The following is a 19,674-nucleotide window of genomic DNA, read 5'->3' on the forward strand; positions in this document are numbered from 1 at the left end:
GGCATGAGCCACTGCATGTGGTCTTCTGTTGCATTTTTAATAACTATAATCTATTTCCAAAGTTCTTGAATCACTTTGCTGAACAACTGTATGCAGTTGGAAAAGAAGGCTTCTAGAGATATTTTTTAATAAAGCATCTTGCCAGTCATCTTACACAACTATTTTTGGCTTGACAACTTTATAGGATAAATTTTACTATTTTGGTTGTTTCCTATATGTATTCTGACTAATACGACATATCTCATTAGAAAATAAGTTAATTACTGATAATAGTTATATCACTAATTTCAGTTTAACAAAAAGGTTCACTATAACCTAAATCTGCTGATCCTTTTAATCTCTGTAATAACTTCAAATTAAATTCACTAGGCAGCCGGTGTTTTTCTTTAGGTGGGAGTAACATCTCAGAAGACTATGAAGCTAATTCCTGCCTCAAGACACAGAGCTACACAAAAGGTACTGTATAGATTCTGATTTCTCCACTATTCCCTAGCAGTGACAGAGGAGAGGCTCCTATTTCCTTCTTTATTATTAGGTTATTCTCTTAAAAATGCTAATGTTAAAATAGAAATGAATTTTTAAAATTTGAACAGAAATTGGAATACCAAGGGACATTTATAGACAATAATTTTCTTGGACATTAAAATTATTATATACCATTAGTAAATAGTGTAGGCAAACTTAAAAACCATACTCCATTTTTCTGTGTATCAGATGTGTATATGAAAAAAGAAATATAAAGCAGAATAAGATACCAAGAAAATGTTCTCTTTAAACTTTCTCATATTTTAAAGTCATTAAATATTTTGATGTTAAACCTTGTACTTAACTAACAATATTGATTATGTTTAAAGAAATATTGGTCCTATGATTTCCACAAAACAATTATAGTTTCTTAGTAGACTAGCCAAATATTTTAATAGCTGCAAAAAATACTTTATCCTGATATATAAACATTTTGGCAAGATGAATCAACAATTACACATAGTACTAAAAGTCCTAGCCAGAGCAATTATACAAGAAAAGAAATAAAGTGCATCCAGATTGGAAAGGAGAGTCAAATTATCTCTGTTTGCCGATGACACGATCCTATATATAAAAAAACCTAAAGACTCTACCAAAAAACTCTTAGAACTGACAAATGAATTCAGTAAAGTTGCAGGATACAAAATTAATATACAGAAATTAGTAGTGTTTCTATACACAACAAACTAGCTGAAAAAGAAATCAAGAACACAATCCCAATTATAATAGATAAAAGATAAGATACTTAGGAATAAATTAACCAAGGAAATGAAAGACCTCTATAAGCAAAACTATAAAACACTGATGAAAGAAATTAAAGAGAATACAAACAAATGGAAAAACATCCCATGTTCATGGATTGGAAGAATTAATATTGTAAAAATGACAATACCACCCAAAGCAATCTATAGATTCAATGCAATCTCTATCGAAATACCAATGTCATTCTTCACAGAAAGAGAAAAAAAATCTTAAAATTTGTATGGAACCACAAAGACCCCAAATGGCCAAAACAATCCTAAGTAAAAGGAACAAAGCTGGGGCATTACACTACCAGATCTCAAAATATACTACAAAGCTGTAGTAACCAAAACAGCATAATACTGGCATAAAAATACAGAGACACAGAGAACATAAAACAGAATAGAGAACTCAGAAATTAATCCACGTATCTACAACCAACTGATTTTTGACAAAAGAGCCAAGAATAGCCCCTGGGGAAAGGACAGCCTCTTCAATAAATGGTGCTGGGAAAACTGGATATTCATATGCAGAAGGATGAAACCAAGACTCTCACCTCTCACCCCATATAAAAATGAACACAAAATGGATCAAAGATCTAAATGTGGCCAGGTGTGGTAGTTCATGCCTGTAATCCCTGCAGTTTGGGAGACCAAGGCTAATGGATCCTTGAGGTCAGGAGTTCGAGACCAGCCTGGCCAACATGGTGAAACCCCATCTCTACTAGAAATACAAAAAAATTAGCTTGTTGTGGCAGGCACCTGTAATTCCAGCTACTCGGGAGAGCAAGACTCCATCTCAAGAAAACAAAACAAAACAAAACAAAAAACAAACAAAAAAAGAGCCAAATGTTAATGCTTTAGGACTTTGGTCTGGGAAAATATTTAATGAATAAGACCTCAAAAACACAAACAACAAAAGCAAAAATAAACAAATGGGATCATATCAAACCAAAAAGCTTCTACACAGGAAAGGAAACAAGAGTGAAAAGACAACCTATAGAATGGGATTTAAAATATTTGCAAACTACTCATCCAACAATGAATTAATATCCAGAATATACAAGGAACTCAAACATACCAATAGCAAACAAACAAGCAATCTGATTAAAAAGTGGGCAAATGATCTAAACATTTCTCAAAAGAATACATACAAATGACCAAAAAAACATGAAAAAATACTTAACATCATTAATCATCAGGAAAATGGCAAATCAAACCACAATGAAGTATCATCTTACCCCAGTTAGAATGGCTGTTATCAAAAAGACAAGAAAACAAAAAACCAAAAAACAACAAATACTGGCAAGAATGTGGAGAAAGGAAACTCTTCTGTGCCATTGGTGGGATAGTACATCCACTATAGTGAACAGTATGTAGGATTTTTTCAAAAACTACAAATAGGGCTACCATATGATCTGGCAACCCCACTACTGGGAATTTACCCAAAGGAAAGGAAATCATTATATCAAAGAGACAACTGCACCCGCATGTTTTATTGCAGCACTGTTCACAATAGCCAAGATATGGAATCAACCTGGGTGTTTAACAACAGATGAATGTATAAAAAAATGTGGTATATATACACAATGGAATACTATTCAGCAATAAAAAATAATGAAATCCTGGCCAGGCACGGTGACTCAACGCCTGTAATCCCAGCACTTTGGGAGACTGAGGCGGGCAGATCACCTGATGTCAGCAGTTGGAGACCAGCCTGGCCAACATGGTGAAACCCCGTCTGTACTAAAAATACAAAAATTAGCCAGGCATGATGGCAGGCATCTATAATTCCAGCTACTTGGGGGGCTGACACTGGAGAATTGCCTGAACCCGGGAGGCAGAGGGTGCAGTGAGCTGAGATGGCGCCATTGCACTCCAGCCTGGCTGACAAGGGCAAAACTCTGTCTCAAAAAAAAAAAAGAGAGAGAGAAGAATGAGATCCTATCATTTGCAGTAATACGGATGGAACTGGAGGACATTATGTTAAGTGAAATAAGCCAGGAACAGAAAGTTGAACACCATATGTTCTCATTAATATGTGGAAGCTAAAAAAAGGTGGTCACGTTAAAGTAAAAAGTAGGACAGAGAATACTAGAGGCTGCAAAGGGTAGAGGGAAGGGAGGGATAGGGAGATATTTATTAAAGGATATAAAATTATAGCTATATAGGAAGAATAAGCTCAAGTAGTCTATACCACTATAGGATGACTATAGTTAACAATATATAGTTTCAAATAGCTAAAAAGATTTCGACTGATCCCAACACAGATAAATGATCAGTATTTTAGATGATGGATATGCTAATTATCCCAGTGTGATCAGTATATGTTATATGTATTGAAACATTGCTATGTACCCCATGGATATGTACAATTGTTGTCAATTAAAAAATAAATGAGTAAAATAAAAAAGATAAACCAACAGACTTCTGATTGTCATTTATTGTATTAAGTCGACTAGATTAGCACTTCTCAAAATTTTTGGTCTCAGCACCCCTTTACACAATTAAATGATTGAGGATCCCAAAGAACATTTGTTTATGTAAGTTGTGTGTATCAATACTTACTATATTAAAATGAAAACTAAGAAATGCTTTAACTATTTTATTTTTAAAAAATTAACTCATTACATGTTTACATAACATGTCTTTATGAAAAACAACTTTTTAAAAACAAAAAAGAATTTAGTGAGTATAGTGTCATTATGTTATACTTTTTGCAACTTGTTTAATGTCTGGCGTAAGCATACACACATACATTTTCATGTTTGTTTACTGCATTCAATCTGTTGTGCTATGTAGTTTTGGTTGAAATATTTGAAGAAAATCCAGCTTACACAGATACATAGTTGCAAATAAGGAGGGATATTTAAATAGCTTTTTCAGATGATTGTGACTCTTTCTGTTTGATACTATGCCTAAACTTGATAAGTAGTAGTTTCTTAAACCAGAGCTCCCAAAGTTTTTTAGCACCAGGAATCAGTTTCGTGGAAGACAGTTTTTCCACCAATGGGGCTGGGATTGTTTTGGGATGAAACTGTGTTCTACCTCAGATCATCAGGCATTAGTTAGATTCTCATAAGAATCTAATGACGCTGCTGATCTGACGGGAGGCGGAGCTCAGTCTGTAAATGATCACTTTCCCACTGCTCACATCCTGCTGTGTGGCCTGGTACCCAGCAGGCCACGGACTGGAACTGGTCCAAGGTTGTTTGATATCTACTTTTGAGCAAGAAGTGTTAAAATGTTCCTCTATATTTATTTCAAAATAATTCATTGTCTACATGTTGTTAATTGTTGAAACTAGGTGATGGGCACATGATAATTCATTATAATATTTTGCGTACATTTTCATACATTAAAATTTTTCTTTTAAAAAAGGTGTTTAAAATTATTAAATATGTCAGTCACAACTTTATTTGATAATCTGTTTTAAAAGTTAAACTGTTCTTATGCTCCAGTTATGGAAAAAAAATTACTTTGTAGGCATTTCTGTCCATAATTCTGTTGTCTGGCAGTATACCTTCGTAACAACCTGCATGTGGACTCCCAGAACCTACAATAAAAGTTGAAAAAAAGCAAAACAAAACATATTGTGTTGTCCTATTAACATTATAGGAACAAAATCTATGGCCAATTACTTTTCTAATGACTCTCCATATCCTTCTCTTTTGGCTCTTGTTCTTTTGAGGATTATTTTTTGTGGGGGTGTCTTTCCCAGATTTTCTGATCTCTATTAAGTCAATATTTATAAATTAAGAATCTTGCTTTCCCTGTATATAATTATTAGGTCATAATATTAATACTAGTAATTTTAGATTCTCTTCCATCTATTACAGGTGGTTATTGGAGATCACGATGGGGTAGTTACGTGCTTTGGCATGAAGAAAGGAGAAGCAGCAGTAAGTATAGCTTTGTGAAGAGGAAAAATGGTTTTCTAAAAGAGAATGCACTATTTATTGAATAATACTAGGTTAAAAATTTCCTAAAATACAGGCAATGGAAAATGGGTTCTGAGGTAAGTAATTATGTGAGGTATGAGTCTGCGGGTAGCACAAAAGTCATTTGCTAGCTAGTTGTAAGGCACCTTTGGCATCCTGTGGTCGTGGGTTACTTTTCTATGCTGTGTAATATATTACCTCAAATTTAGGGCCTTAACACAACACACATTGATTATCTAACAGTTTCTGTAGCACAGGAATTTGTGCTCAAGGTTTCACACAGCTGCAATTTAGGTGTCAGCTCAGCTGTGTTCCTTTCTAGAGTGTGGGGTCTTATTCCAAGCTCATGTGGTTGTTTGCAGAATTCAATTCCTTGCTATTATAGGACTGAGGTCCCCACTTTATTAACATCTGTAAACCAGGGGCTGCTCTCAATTCCTTGAGGTCTCTACAATTTCTTGCTCTGTGTTTCTCTCACAGTCCTTCTCACAACGTGGTAATCTAATTCATCAAAGCCAGCAGGAAATTTCTCTAGTCTGCTAAGAAAGAATCTTATGTAGCATAATGTAATCATGGAAGCAACTAACCCACAACCTTTGCCACTTAATTTAACCTAATCAAGGAAGTGATTACTATTACATTATCATATTTACAGATCATAATTACAAACTTAGAATGATGAGTCTGAGATGTGAATTCTGGTATTCATTATATATTATATGGAATTTCCAAAAAGATGAAGAGAATAAGAACTACCAGAAACTCAGTGTTTCCGTTATTCATATTCTTCCAGATACCTTATTCTCTGTATATTAAGTCACAGGGAGGAAGTGGAGGAGAAGAAGCTGGTGCAAATAATAAAATGGAAAATAACCATGAAAAAATTAATGAAATGAATATTGTTTTCAGTTAAATAGATATATGATTATAGGTATTAAGTCATACATTCACATTTTCAGTAAATTCTATAGTCCTTTACTATTAAAATTTATAAAAATTGTAAAGAAGCCAGGAAAGATTAGTTTTGAAAGATGATTGAAGTGTAAAAACATGTTCATTAGACCTCAATAAAGAATTTGCCAAATGGACTTCCCTGTTTGTAGGAGTATTGTTAAGCCAATGCCTTTAAAACTTCAATATGCATAGGAACCAGCTGGGGAATCTTGTTAAAATACAGATTATCATTCAGTTGATCTACATTTTAAATAAATTTAGTGATGCTAACATTGCTGCTTAGTGAACTGTACTTTGAATTACAAGGATTTAGATTTCAATGACATCATTCAAATATGTGTGGGAATATATATTTAAAAGTTAAGTATAGCAAAAAACCTGAAGACCTACTGAAGTATATTGATTATTATCTAAAATTATTTCTATATAGTGGAACTATAATATTTTGCAAATTTAACATCATGACATTTTCTATTGTAAAGGAAAAAATGCTCACAATAGAGTAATTTGTGTACTTTTTTCCTGAATGATTTTTCTCAGGCAGTGTTCAAGACTTTACCGGGGCCAAAGATTGCAAGGCTGGAACTGGGAGGGGTTCTCAACACACCTCAGGAGAAAATTTTTATTGCTGCAGCATCTGAGATTAGAGGCTTCACAAAAAGAGGAAAACAGTTCTTCTCTTTTGAAACAAACCTCACTGAAAGCATTAAAGCTATGTATGTCTATTGTTCTCTTTTGTATTTTTACATACTTATTTATAATATTTTGGATAGATGTAAGGCAACTGATTAAGTATCATATCTTAATAGGCTTTCTGGAAAATAAAATTAACTAAAGGTATTTTATTAGTCAGAACTAAATTTGACCTACAATCAATATTAAATTGGTTGTTGAAATTTTTTTAAAGAACTTTGTAGTATTTATACAATCATTTTTGACTACTTGGTTCAGTTTGATTCATGATCAAGGTATGGAAAAAATTGAAAATAAATCTAGATATTTAGCTTTATGTTCCTTGGCTATTTTTGATAGTTCTGGTTTTCAGGTAGCATCATTATGTTAAAAGGCTGGCTGTCAAAGTTAGTGATTACCAATAGGGTATAATTTCAGGTATATCAGGTAAGACTCTAAGTGAAATATAGCTCCCTAAATGGCTTCCTGCTATGTGAGATTTTGCAATTCAGATTTTAGTTTTTGAATCACAGGGAGCTGAAAAGGGCTTTAAAATTAATCTAATTCACTATTTCTTAAATTTGCTACTTAGAAGAATCCCTTGGGCCACTTAAACAATTCCTTGTCCCACCTCATACCTGCCAAATCAAAATAACCAGGAGTAGGTTTTATTTTTATTTTTTAAGTTCTTCCTTTGAATCTAGTGCAGCTAAGTTATATAATCAGCCAGACTCTTAGGCTAGAAACAACTGATTCAGCCCAAAGTTTTGTATAATGCACAGCACATCTCCTGATGTTTGGGATGTAAAACGTTGGCTTGGTGAAATTAGATAACAATTAAACAATGATAAGTGGAAATATGTAATTTCAAATGGTTTAACAAGAATAGTAACACTTTTGAAATACACTTGTATATAGACATGGCCAGTGATAATTGTGAAATACTGAAAGTAATGTGTTAATAGCATAACTCTACATTCGGACAGTTATATGGATAGTAGTGTGAGAAAGATAGTTTCTCAGTAACGGTCTCTTTAAGTGGTTTCTTAAATGTTTTTACTAGAGTGGCAAAGATGGGATAGAAAAGTTCTTTACTCAATTTTTGAAAATTGATTGTCTGAATCCCCACATTTGTAAGGTTTTATAGGAAAACAAAAGTTATAACTTGAAGATATTCAGTAAGGACACTGACCATTTAACATTAGTCGCCACATATCCTTTCCTGCTTAATGTTGCCATGTATCCCCACTCATGTCAACAATAGTGATTGCTAAATAGTACTTTGGCCAATATAATGCAAATATAATACAGATTGGTTTCAAAATGGAATTTGAAATTTTGAAAAACATAGAGAATTTCATGAAATTTATAAAAATAGTAAGAGGACTGTTCAATCATATGCAGAGCCACAAAGTGAGGCCACGTAATAACTGAAGAAGAGAAAATCAGGGAGGATTATTATTGGATAAGCTCTTCAGAGAATAATTTTAATATAAAAAATTTTAAATAGAACTTGGAGGTAGAGGAATACATGAAACATTCAAATAAAATTACCCTCTTTATGATAAATATGGTAATAACAACCTAGAAGTGAAAAATATATCACACTTAAATATAATTTTTGTCAAGACATTTTAGCTCACCCAAGTGAAAACTCAATTCAAAGAATTAGAAGATAGTTATGACTATTGACTAAATTTTGTTAAGTGTAATTTGAAATAAACTTGTTTTCATTTCTTTTTTCAAGATAAAGTTCTAATGAAACATTTTTTTTTCTGCTGTTTATCATTTAGTTTGAGGTAGAGTCACTTAAAATAGACTTTTTCAGGCAATTTAGTGTGGTAGTAAGAAAGCTAACTCGAGCAAAAAACTGAGTTGCAGTCTAATCTACTACTTAATAATTAGGTGCCATTAGGCAAGTTATTTAACATTTTATTTTTCACCTGTAAAAAGGAATAATAATGGTCCCTATTTTATAGAGTTATGATGATTAATTGATCTAATACATAAAAATCACTTAAGATAGTGCTTGGCACGTAGTACACAAAGAAGTCATTTTTTGATGTATTAATTGTCTTTGGATATAGACAGTTAAATTGTCATTATCTTGTCTTTGTTTTCCATTTTTCTGAGCTCAGTTTTTACGGAGAAGCCCGAGTCCTTAACATCCTCATTTTCAGCTTTCAAAATCAAAAACAGTGTTATACCAAAAAGACTAGGAATTAACTAGGAGAAAGTTTTAAAAACTGTGTTCTCTAAGTCTGTAATAAAATGTTAGTAAACTGTATACATTTTTGTTTTTATCTCTGAAAAAAATTCAGTACCTGTGCTTATTTTTAAAAATTACTATTTTAATGTTCTCAGGCACATATCTGGCTCAGACCTCTTTCTCAGTGCAAGTTACATCTATAACCATTATTGTGACTGCAAAGACCAACATTATTACCTTTCTGGGGATAAAATCAATGATGTCATCTGCCTTCCAGTGGAAAGATTATCTCGTATCACACCTGTGTTGGCCTGCCAGGACAGAGTGCTCAGAGTTTTACAGGTTGCTGTTATTTGTATTTTTCTAATTTTTTATAATTTATGTGAAAGAATATCGATGAACATTAAGTACTTGAGATAAATAACTGTAGTGGTTACTGTTTTAAGTGCTTTTATAAATATGTGGAAACAATTTTTAAATAATTTGACATATTAATTTTTTTAACTTGAGTCAAATGTGTTCTTTTGTAAGTTTTTAGAGAAGCATATTTGGAAGAAAAAGGATATTTTTTCTTCACCATACACAATTTCTGAGCTATTATCAGAATGGAGTACTTTGACTACAGAGAACCTTTACCTGCCTTTTTGTTTTGTTTTCTTCTTCCATCACCTTTCTCTTCCCGAAAAAATAAAATTAAAGGAAGAAATTGGGTTGGGGGGAGGATGTTATATAACTTGAGTTTATCCAGTGTTTATGGAAGTATATGGAATAAGCACTCAGTAAATATTTGTTGGATAAGTAAATGAGTGATAGAGGGAAAATTCATTTTGATGTCCTTGTATTTCTGGTAAAAACCACGATTGGCTAAAACAACTGCTTCAGGTCATTGTTATGAGTAATAATAGTTACCACTATATCTTCTTGAGAGTGACTTTCAATAAAATACATGCACACACACACACACACGCACACACACACACTCTATAGGATGCTTAAAATAATGTTTAAATGTAAATGGCATGTAACAGGTAGATGAACTGGATCAGAAACAGGCTGATAATAGTTGGTGCAGTTGATGAAGAAGTTGAGCTGTGAAGTCTCTGCCACCACAGGCTATCTCGGTCTTTGGAATTCCATAGTCAGATGGCCATTTCTTGGCATCAGCCCTTTTGTAGAAGGAAAGATCCAGTGAGTCTATGAGGTTTTTACCCCCCAGGGACAAAGTAATATTAAAGGTTCATTTTAGGCCAGGCATGGTGGCTCAACCTGTAATTCCAGCACTTTGGGAGGCTGAGATGGGAAGATCATTTGAGGCCAGGAGTTTGAGACCAGCCTGGCCAACATGGTGAAACCCCGTCTCTACTAAAAATACAAAATTAGCCGGGTGCAGTAGCACACCCCTGTAATCCCAGTTACTCAGGAGGCTGAAGCATGAGAATCACTCGAATCCAGGAGGCAGAGGTTGCAGTGAGCTGAAATTGCACCACTGCACTCCAGCCTGGGCAACAGAGGGAGACTCCATCTCAAAAACAAAAAAAGAAAAAAGAAAGGAAAAAAGAAAAGAAAAAGGTTCATTTTAGAGTTATGAATGATTAATTTCCCCCATAGCCTATGCTTTTAAATATGAATTGTTTTGAACAAGGCTTTTAACAGGAGCTGTTTAGCATTCAATTAGAAATTGACTGAATTCTAGGATTCTGCTTTGACAAGAGATCCATATGCTTATTATTTTTAAAATAATTACTAAAGATCTGTAGAAGATAAAGTTGAAGTCTTTCCCTCTGCACTGCATACTTTTTTCTCACTCCCCATCTATCTCTGTGAATAATCCATTACTCCAGAGGTTGCCTCTTTTTAACAGTTTTGTGTATATTCTTTTGTGTTTATATAGTTACATGTAGATATCTGTAAATTTTAATATGATATTTTAAATAAAAGATAAAGCAGGCTGAGCACAGCGGCTCAGGCCTATTATGCCAGCACTTTGGGAGGCCGAGGTTGGAGGATCACTTGACTCCAGGAATTCAAGACCAGCCTGGGCAACGTAGCGAGACCCCTGTCTCTTAAAAAAAAATTTAGCTGGGCATGGTGGTGCATGCCAGTAGTCCCAGCTACTCAGAAAGCTGAGGTGGAAACATCATTTGAGCCCAGAAGGTCGAGGCTGCAGTAAGCTATGATCACACCACTGCACTGCACCCCAGCCTGGATGACAGAGTCAGATCCTGGCTCAAAAAAAATAAAAAGTTAAAGCATATGGCTTTCTTATGTTTTCTAAATAAACATTAAACTTTTTTTAGGCCTGGTATGGTGGCTCACGCCTGTAATCCCAGCACTGTGGGAGGCTGAGGCCAATGGATCACCTGAGGTCAGGAGTTCAAGACCAGCCTGGCCAACATGGCAAAAACTTTGTCTCTACTAAAAATACAAAACTTAGCCAGGCATGGTGGCCTGCACCTGTAATCCAGCTACTCGGGCAGCTGAGACAGGAGAATCACTTAAACCCGGAAGGTGGAGGTTGCAGCTAGCTGAGATCACAACATTGCATTTCAGCCTGGGCAACAGAGCGAGATTCCATCTCAAAAAAAAAAAAAAAAAAAAATTAAAACAAAAATGTCATACCATATTAACTATAATTTTGCAAATTGTGTTTTCTTTTTTTTTTTTGAGACGGAGTCTTGCTCTGTCCCCCAGACTGGAGTAGTAGTGCAATCTCGGCTCACTGCCACCTCTGCTTCCCGGGTTCAAGCGATTCTCCTCCCTTAGCCTCCTGAGTAGCTGGGATTACAGGCGTGCACCACCACGCCTGGCTAATTTTGTATTTTTAGTAGAGACAGGGTTTCACCATGTTGGTCAGGCTGGTCTCGAACTCCTGACCTGATGATCCACCCATCTTGGTCTCCTGAAGTGCTATGATTACAGGCGTAAGCCACCACACCCGGCCCATTTACAAATTTTGTTTTCATTGAATTATAGATCATGGATATTTTTTCCATGTGAGTATAAGTACTTCTAACTCATTCTTTGACAGCATCACAAATACTGTGCCCAAAATGACAAGCATTACAAGTAGCAAAATTGAAAAACTGAGAAATATGTAAGGACCTAACTTGTTTTTTTTATCTAAGTAGCAGGTCATTCAGCCTCTGACTGGAGCAGATTTTGGGAATACCCAAAGGCAAGGCCAAAATTTTCCTTAGGAAGTAACTTTGTGTCTGTTAAAATATTTGGATGTATTCCAAGTTAAAGCCTTCCAGTTAACCTAGAGAGGACAGAGGGAATAATTTGTTCCTAGAGACTTGATAGGAAAATCTGCCAGTGTCAAGTTTTCAGGCAAACAATGTATTTAAAATGTATTAAAGGTAGAGAATATTTTAAATGTTTTCTCCTTGGTCTTTACATTTGTTTTCAAATCAGTTGATATATGCAAAATTGCTAACAAATGCAAGTTGTATCATAACCTAATTCTTAAAGCAATTTTATTCTAGGTGTTACTAAGAGTACTGTATTTGAATATTGATGTTATTCATGAATGCCTCTATTATTTTCAGTTTGTATTCTGTTTCAGTTTTTAAATACTTCTCCTTCAGGGATCTGACGTGATGTATGAAATTGAAGTTCCTGGACCCCCTACTGTCTTAGCACTACACAATGGAAATGGCGGTAATCAGGATTTTATTTTTCACACATCAACTATGTATTTTAATATTAAGTGAAAATGGGAAATTGTAGGAAGGACATAAACTAGAATTGAGACAGTTGTCTTTCTGGTAACTTGCCAGTAACTAACAGCACGAGTTATTGAACTTTTAATTCTCCATTTTTTTCTTTTTTGGGGGGCTGGGGGTCAGGGTCCCACTCTGTCTCCCAGGCTGGAGTGTGGTGGTACAATCTCAGCTCACCACAGCCTCTACCTCCCAGGCTCAAGGGATCCTCCCACCTCAGCCTCCCTAGTACTACAGGCGCACACCACCATGCCCGACTAGCTTTTTGGTATTTTTTATAGAGACAGGGTTTTGCCATGTTGCCCAGGTTAGTCTGGAACTCCTGGTCTCAAGGGATCCTCTCACCTCAGCCTCCCAAAGTGCTGGGATTGCAGGCATGAGCCACAGCACCCAACCTAGTTTCTTCATCTTAAAATTACATAATGGGGAAACGTCTTATCTCTTATAGCTATAAAATTGTGTGAATATATAACAATTCTCAAAAATTAAGTTTTATATCTTTTTGTAGTATTTTTTAAAATGAGATTTTTACATAACAATATTTTAATTTTAAAGAGGTTACTAATTGTAGGATAAATATAATATGTTGACTTTAATTATAACTAGGTGACTCTGGAGAAGACCTTTTGTTTGGGACATCAGATGGAAAACTTGCGCTTTTTCAGATTACTACATCCAAACCAGTACACAAGTGGGAAATTCAAAATGAGAAAAAGAGAGGAGGTATGCTTTTCATGTAGTCCAGATTCTGAGGTGTCAATGATTATTAAGTATCTTAAATTATATAATTTATTCTATTTTATCTATTTATACTACATAGCAGACTTAGCAATTCACACTTTGATTTATCTACTATTTGTTTATTTGTCAGGTCTATTATACTATTGGCATAATTTTTTAAAAGTAGGAAATGCTTATAGTAATTTGGTATTGATATGTTTTTATAGGCCAATATCATTTTATGCTAAAATCCAATTGGATTTTAATTGTCTGAGGTAATTTAGTTGTCTGAGGTACAGAATTAATTGGAATCTGGAAGTCTGTTAGGAGGCAAAGAAGAAGTGCAGTGGGTCAGAGAATATTCCTGTTTTCTAAGGAATTTATACCTTTCTAAGGAGAATTTATAACTGATTTGGTAGATAGTGAGATGCCTATGTATATGTTCAGGATGTTCATATATTCATTTATTCCTTCAACAAATACTTACTAGGAGAGACAGAGTAAAAACAAATAAATACATAAGACAGCTTTACCTAGTCACCTGAAGAAAATAAAACAGGGCTGTGTATTAGGGAGTGATGGTAGAAGGAGGAGGGTCACTTTTAGACCAGGTAGGCAAAGATAGCCTCTTAGAAGAGGTGAAATTTGAACTGAGATCTGATTGATAAGAAAAAGAGTTAGCAATATGAAGATTTGGGGAAAAAAATGTTTCAGGAAGAAGAAAAAGTAAGTGCGAAAGATTTGAGGTGGAGGTAGATTTGATTCATTTGAGGAACAGTAGGAAGGTCAGTCAGTTTGGCTAAATGTGTTAACATGGCAGGAGATGGAGTCAGAGAGGTAGAGTAGAGCCAAATTGTGTAAGCCTTGGAAACCAGTTTGAATTTTAATCTAGGTGCTGTAGGAAGTCATTAGAGAATTGTCAGTGGGGGTGTGACATTTACTTTACTAAATCTAAACAAAACAAAGGACACTGTTTGGAGAATGGATTGGAGGGGGCGGGGGGAAGCAGGTCAAAATTGGAAGCATGGAGACCAGTTAGAAGAGTTATTATAATTTATTCTAGTCTAGGCTAGCTTAGTCCAGGCTATCAGTAGCTGGAAACATAGACAATTTCAGTATATATTATGGAGGTGGAGAAGATGGAATTTGCTAGTGGTTTTGATATGAGGGATGGTGAGAAAAAGAAAGAAATCAGAGATATAGCCCAGAATTTTTGTCTGAGCAGCTAGGTAGAATAATTTATGGAGATGGGGGAAGACAGAGGGAGGAGCAGTATTGAGGGGGTATGGTAAAGAGGGGAATAAAGAGTTTTGTTTGGGGTATGGAAAGTTTAAGATGCAGATGTCTGTGAGAAGATACCAAATTGAATATATAAGTCTGGAGCTTTGGCCAGAGCTGGAGGGAGATACAAATGTAGGGGCCGTTCTCACACAGATTATATTTAAAGACCTGGAAATAGATGAATGCGGATGGACAAGAGAAGAGCACTTGATTTTGCTCAGAGTTTTTTTGCTCGCCGTTCTGAGTTGGTATGTGTGTTTTTTTCATTCTTACTTGGCATATACTTGACCATAACTTATCACATATCTCTTTTTAAAGGTATTTTGTGTATTGACAGCTTTGACATTGTGGGTGATGGGGTTAAAGATTTACTTGTTGGGAGAGATGACGGAATGGTGGAAGTGTATAGTTTTGATAATGCAAATGAACCTGTTCTACGATTTGATCAGGTAAGTTCATTAAAAAAAGACTATATGCTTATTATTTGTCAAATTATTATAGAGATGACAGATGGTTTGAATTTTATTAAGTGAAAATATATTAAAATCTTGTGTTTGGTGTAAAATATTGCTATTTTGATGTTATCAGAATCTTCTCTAGACTTCTCTTGTGTTTGAATAATAGACTCTTGCCTTTAAGCAGGATAATAAATTACTTTTTCATTATACTTTAAAATATTATTATAAGTCTCTAAAGTATTAAATATTTTGCCTTAGTTTATAACGTATAATGACACTTTATGGGAGTAATATTTATATGTTTGGTTAATATAAGTGAGTCTGTTGTTTTAAAATAATAAGATTTTAGGAATAAACTTCATATTGTTAGGACAGTATCAGAAATAACCTTAAGCAAAAAGAAAAAAGTAGCAGTTTCACTCCTACCCATTCAAGGGCTGCCTGTATAAGAAGAAATACTAGATAAAAGTAATTTTAGTTCACAAATTTTAAATGTAATTAAGCTCATTTATGCCAAGCTATAAAGTTACATAGAGAGGCATTCTGGCATCAATTGAATCTTTAATATTCATGACCTAGTGTTCACCAATCCAGGGCTTCCCTATCCTGCCTCATGTAGGACACACTGAGGCTATTAAACTTAAAGAAAAAAAAGAGTTCACAACTCAGTGTCAACTCTTTTTTTTTTTTTTTTTTTTGTCTAATTTCTCTACTAGTGGTACCTCCCAATCCTAACTTTAACTGCAGTTCAGAAAATACAAGTGGTTTGAAGCACAGATAAAGTATATCATTTAGAAAATATAGGGATAAAAATGTTACACAGTTGAGGTTATTTTATAGATCGGTTTCAAATTTGTTCATCTTGTTTTGGTATAAAAAGTCATCCTGCTAATGATGCAGGTAACAGTTTAGGCTTAGAAATAATAATCCATTGTTGCTGATCTCCTGCTTTTTCTCATCAGCCCTTTGAGAACTTTCCTATTCAGACCCCAAGTCTCCTCTGTGACTTTTATTCCAAACCCCAGAAATGTCATAGCATTTACCTGTTCTGCCAGGTCTGACACTAAGAAATCCTATCTTCCTCCTATTTCTTCTGTCTAATGACAGAGGTCCTGCTTTCAGGTTATGCTTAGGTTGGGAATACTCTGCCTCATCTTGGATTCACATCGTCACTTTCTATGTTGCTTTTCTAATCAGGAGAAGACGTACTGTCTGACACAGTCTGGACTGGTAGATGGTTGATTAATCAAAAAAGATAGTTAAGGGGTGAATCATAAAAAGAGAAAATATGTATACTTTAAACATTGCATTTTAACTTAAACTTGTATATTCATTTGCCAATATTTTGAGGAAGGACCAAAGTCTTTTTTTTTGTAAGTTTAGTTCCATGTTTTCTTACATAAAACTTATCCATACTCTATTGCCCAGGATCTCTGATTTTATGGTTATAGGATCTTTTCTTTTTTCTTTTCTTTTCTTCTCTTTTCTTTTCTTTCTCTTTCTTTCTTTCTTTCCTTTTCTTTCTCTTTCTCTTTCTTTCTTTCTTTCTTTCTTTCTTTCTTTCTTTCTTTCTTTCTTTCTTTCTTTCTTTCTTTCTTTCTTTCTCCCTTTCTTCCCTTTCTTTTCCTTTCCCCTCCCTCCCTCCCTTCCCTCCTTCCCTCCTTCCTTCCTTTTTTCCTTTCTTTTTTTTTTCCTGCTCCTTGCAGAACAGGGCTACCCCATAGGCAGTGTGCAGAGTAGCCCTGATTTTTTTATATAAGTACATAAGATAAATGAATTTCATTAAAATGTTCTATTAGCAAAAAAGTGTATAGAAATGAACAGTTAAAAAAAGGAAATGAACAGTTTTTAAAAAATTTTTGTAATGTTTTCCAAGTATATTGCATTAAATATACTCTTTAAAGTTGTAATTAATAGTTCCCTGATAAACCACTCAGAAAGTGAGAATGTGCGTGTTTCTATTGGTTGAGTAAAACATTCTTCTGCAGGTCAGGTGATTTCCAGTGTTTTGTGTTCAGTAAATTAAAGGAAGATCTAATCAATTTGTCAGATCAATAAAAAACAATTTTTTGAAGACTTTCATTATACGCATCAACTGGACACTTGTTAAAAATGCAGATATTTGACCCTACCTGTAAATCTAACTTTATGTGACTTATTATAATCAAACCTTTGTTACTTGAATTTCTCAGGTAATTAGCCTCAGGAACAACTATCATAGCCTAATTTGCAGGATAGCTCAGAGGTTTGCCCCCATAGGGTAGGTGAAGAGAACTAGAATTTTGTTGATTGTCCGGTTTAATGCTAGTGTCCCTTCCTTCCACTCCCTCCTTTAAAACAAAGATTCTCAGCCTTGCCTGCTAAGAATTACCTACCAGAGTTTTTCAAACTGCTAGTCAAAACCAATTAGTGTGTTGCCAGTGCAGTTTTTAAAAAACAATAGCATAGATTAGAACATATCAGAGTATGACACAAATCTTTTAAGTTAGATACACTGCTGTATATGTTTATGTGTGAATGTATACCAGATTGTAATATAAAATTTATTGCTTGCTTTCCAAATAGCTTGAAAGCCACTTACCTAGAGTGTTTGTTAAAAACAGTTTCTGGCCTGGCACAGTGGCTCACACCTGTAATCCCAGCACTTTGGGAGGCCAAGGCGGGAGGTTTGCTTGAACCTCGGAGTTCAACACCAGCCTGGGCAACAGAGGGAGACCCCATCTCTGCAAAAAATTTAAAAAATCAGCTAGGCACGGTGGTGTACACCTGTAGTCCCAGCTACTTGGAAGGCCAAGATGGGAGGGTCACTTGAACCTGTGAGGTCGAGGCTGCAGTGGGCCATGATCATGCACTGCATTCCAGCGTGGGCAACAGATCAATGTCCTATCTAAAAAAAACAAACAAAAACAAAAACAAAAAACCAGCTTCCTACAATTATTTTAAAAGAAAGAAAGAAATAAAAAAAATACAGTTTCCTAGTTGAGTTACCTAAGTGGTTGTCAGACAAGTTTGGAAAGTACTGCTTAAAAGATGGTTATTATAAACTCTGAGTCATCTGAAAAAACTTGGTTTCTCTCCACAATAGCAGATTTCCTAAAGATTCCATGTAGGTTACCATCTTCTTTCTTTATCTAAAAAACTATTTTGAGAATACACATTAGAGATGGTGTATGGAATTCGTATAATAGACTAAACTTAGGGGTATTTTGCTTTTTGCTTTATGTAATTTTTGTTTGTTTGTTTGTTTGTTTAGACAGAGTCTTGCTCTGTCGGCAGACTGGAGTACAGTGGCACGACCTCAGCTCACTGCAACCTCCGCCTTCTGGGTCAAAGTGATTCTCCTGCCTCAGTCTCCCAAGTAGCTGAGACTACAGGCACGTGCCACCACGCCCGGCTAATTTTTTTGTATTTTTAGTAGAGATGGGGTTTCACCATGTTGGACAGGACGGTCTCAGTCTCTTTACCTCGTGATCTGCCCACTTCGGCTTCCCAAAGTGCTGGGATTACAGGCGTGAGCCACCGCGCCCAGCCTTGCTTATGTAAGTTTTTAAAAAACCTTTCTTTATAAAAATAAACTGGCGGGGCGCTATGGTTCATGCCTATAATCCTAGCAGTTTGGGAGGCCAAGGTGGCAGATTGCTTGAGCCCACGATTTGAAGACCAGCCTGGGAAACATGGCAACGCCCCATCTCTACAAAAAATACAAAAATTAGCCCGGCGTTGTGGCGCGCACCTCTGGTTCCAGCTACTCTGGGGCCTAAGGCGGGAGGATCGTTTTGAGCCCAGGAGGTTAAGGCTGCAGTGAGCTGTGATTGCACCACTGCACTCCAGCCTGGGTGACGGAGGGAGACTTCGTCTCTAAATAAATAAATAAACTATTTTTACTCATTAGGTGAGTATATCGTTAGCTGAGTGGTACCCACAAATATACTAGGGTCGTTTTGAATCTTCTTTCCCAAATTTAAAAACACTGGAGTTTCCTGCCATTTTTTCAAGATATTTTGTCCTTCTAATCTGAGTGTCTGCACATAAGCATTCAGTAAATATATGTTGAAGATCTGGAGCCAGGGAAAACATTGTGTGGCTTATTTTAACATATCTTTGAATTTTTTAGTTACTAATAAAGTGCTTGGTCTTAAACTTTTTTAGATGTTGTCTGAAAGTGTCACATCTATCCAGGGTGGTTGTGTAGGAAAAGACAGCTATGATGAAATCGTGGTGTCCACATATTCAGGTAAAGTAAATGATAATAGGTAATTGAAGAAAGAGTCAACAACAAAAAAAATCTAAATTTAATAAACTGCTTTTGATGACTCTTTTTAAAAAAGTTATAGTAGTCCCCCCTTATTCATGGGGAATCTATTCCAAGACCCCCAGTGGAAGCCTCAAACCTCAAATAGTGCTGAACTCTATATATATTATATTTTTTCCTATACCTACATGCCTATGATA

At 35.2% G+C, this 19,674-nt stretch overlaps 1 protein-coding gene across 3 annotated transcripts in view; it reads left to right on the top strand.

Moving 5' to 3' along the window:
* Positions 1-19,674, top strand: part of BBS7 (Bardet-Biedl syndrome 7) — a 48,501-nt gene that overhangs the window by 2,083 nt on the left and 26,744 nt on the right. For all 3 annotated transcript variants that reach the window (XM_063637938.1, XM_055274681.2, XM_063637939.1), the window contains exons 2-9: positions 391-456; positions 5,105-5,167; positions 6,701-6,876; positions 9,197-9,383; positions 12,629-12,701; positions 13,370-13,486; positions 15,083-15,213; positions 19,372-19,456. In XM_063637938.1, coding sequence (XP_063494008.1) covers positions 391-456; positions 5,105-5,167; positions 6,701-6,876; positions 9,197-9,383; positions 12,629-12,701; positions 13,370-13,486; positions 15,083-15,213; positions 19,372-19,456 — 898 coding nt within the window. The remainder of the gene's footprint in view (positions 1-390; positions 457-5,104; positions 5,168-6,700; positions 6,877-9,196; positions 9,384-12,628; positions 12,702-13,369; positions 13,487-15,082; positions 15,214-19,371; positions 19,457-19,674) is intronic.

This window comes from Symphalangus syndactylus, chromosome 4, assembly GCF_028878055.3.
Source record: "Symphalangus syndactylus isolate Jambi chromosome 4, NHGRI_mSymSyn1-v2.1_pri, whole genome shotgun sequence".
In the NCBI taxonomy this organism is placed as follows: Eukaryota; Metazoa; Chordata; class Mammalia; order Primates; family Hylobatidae; genus Symphalangus; species Symphalangus syndactylus.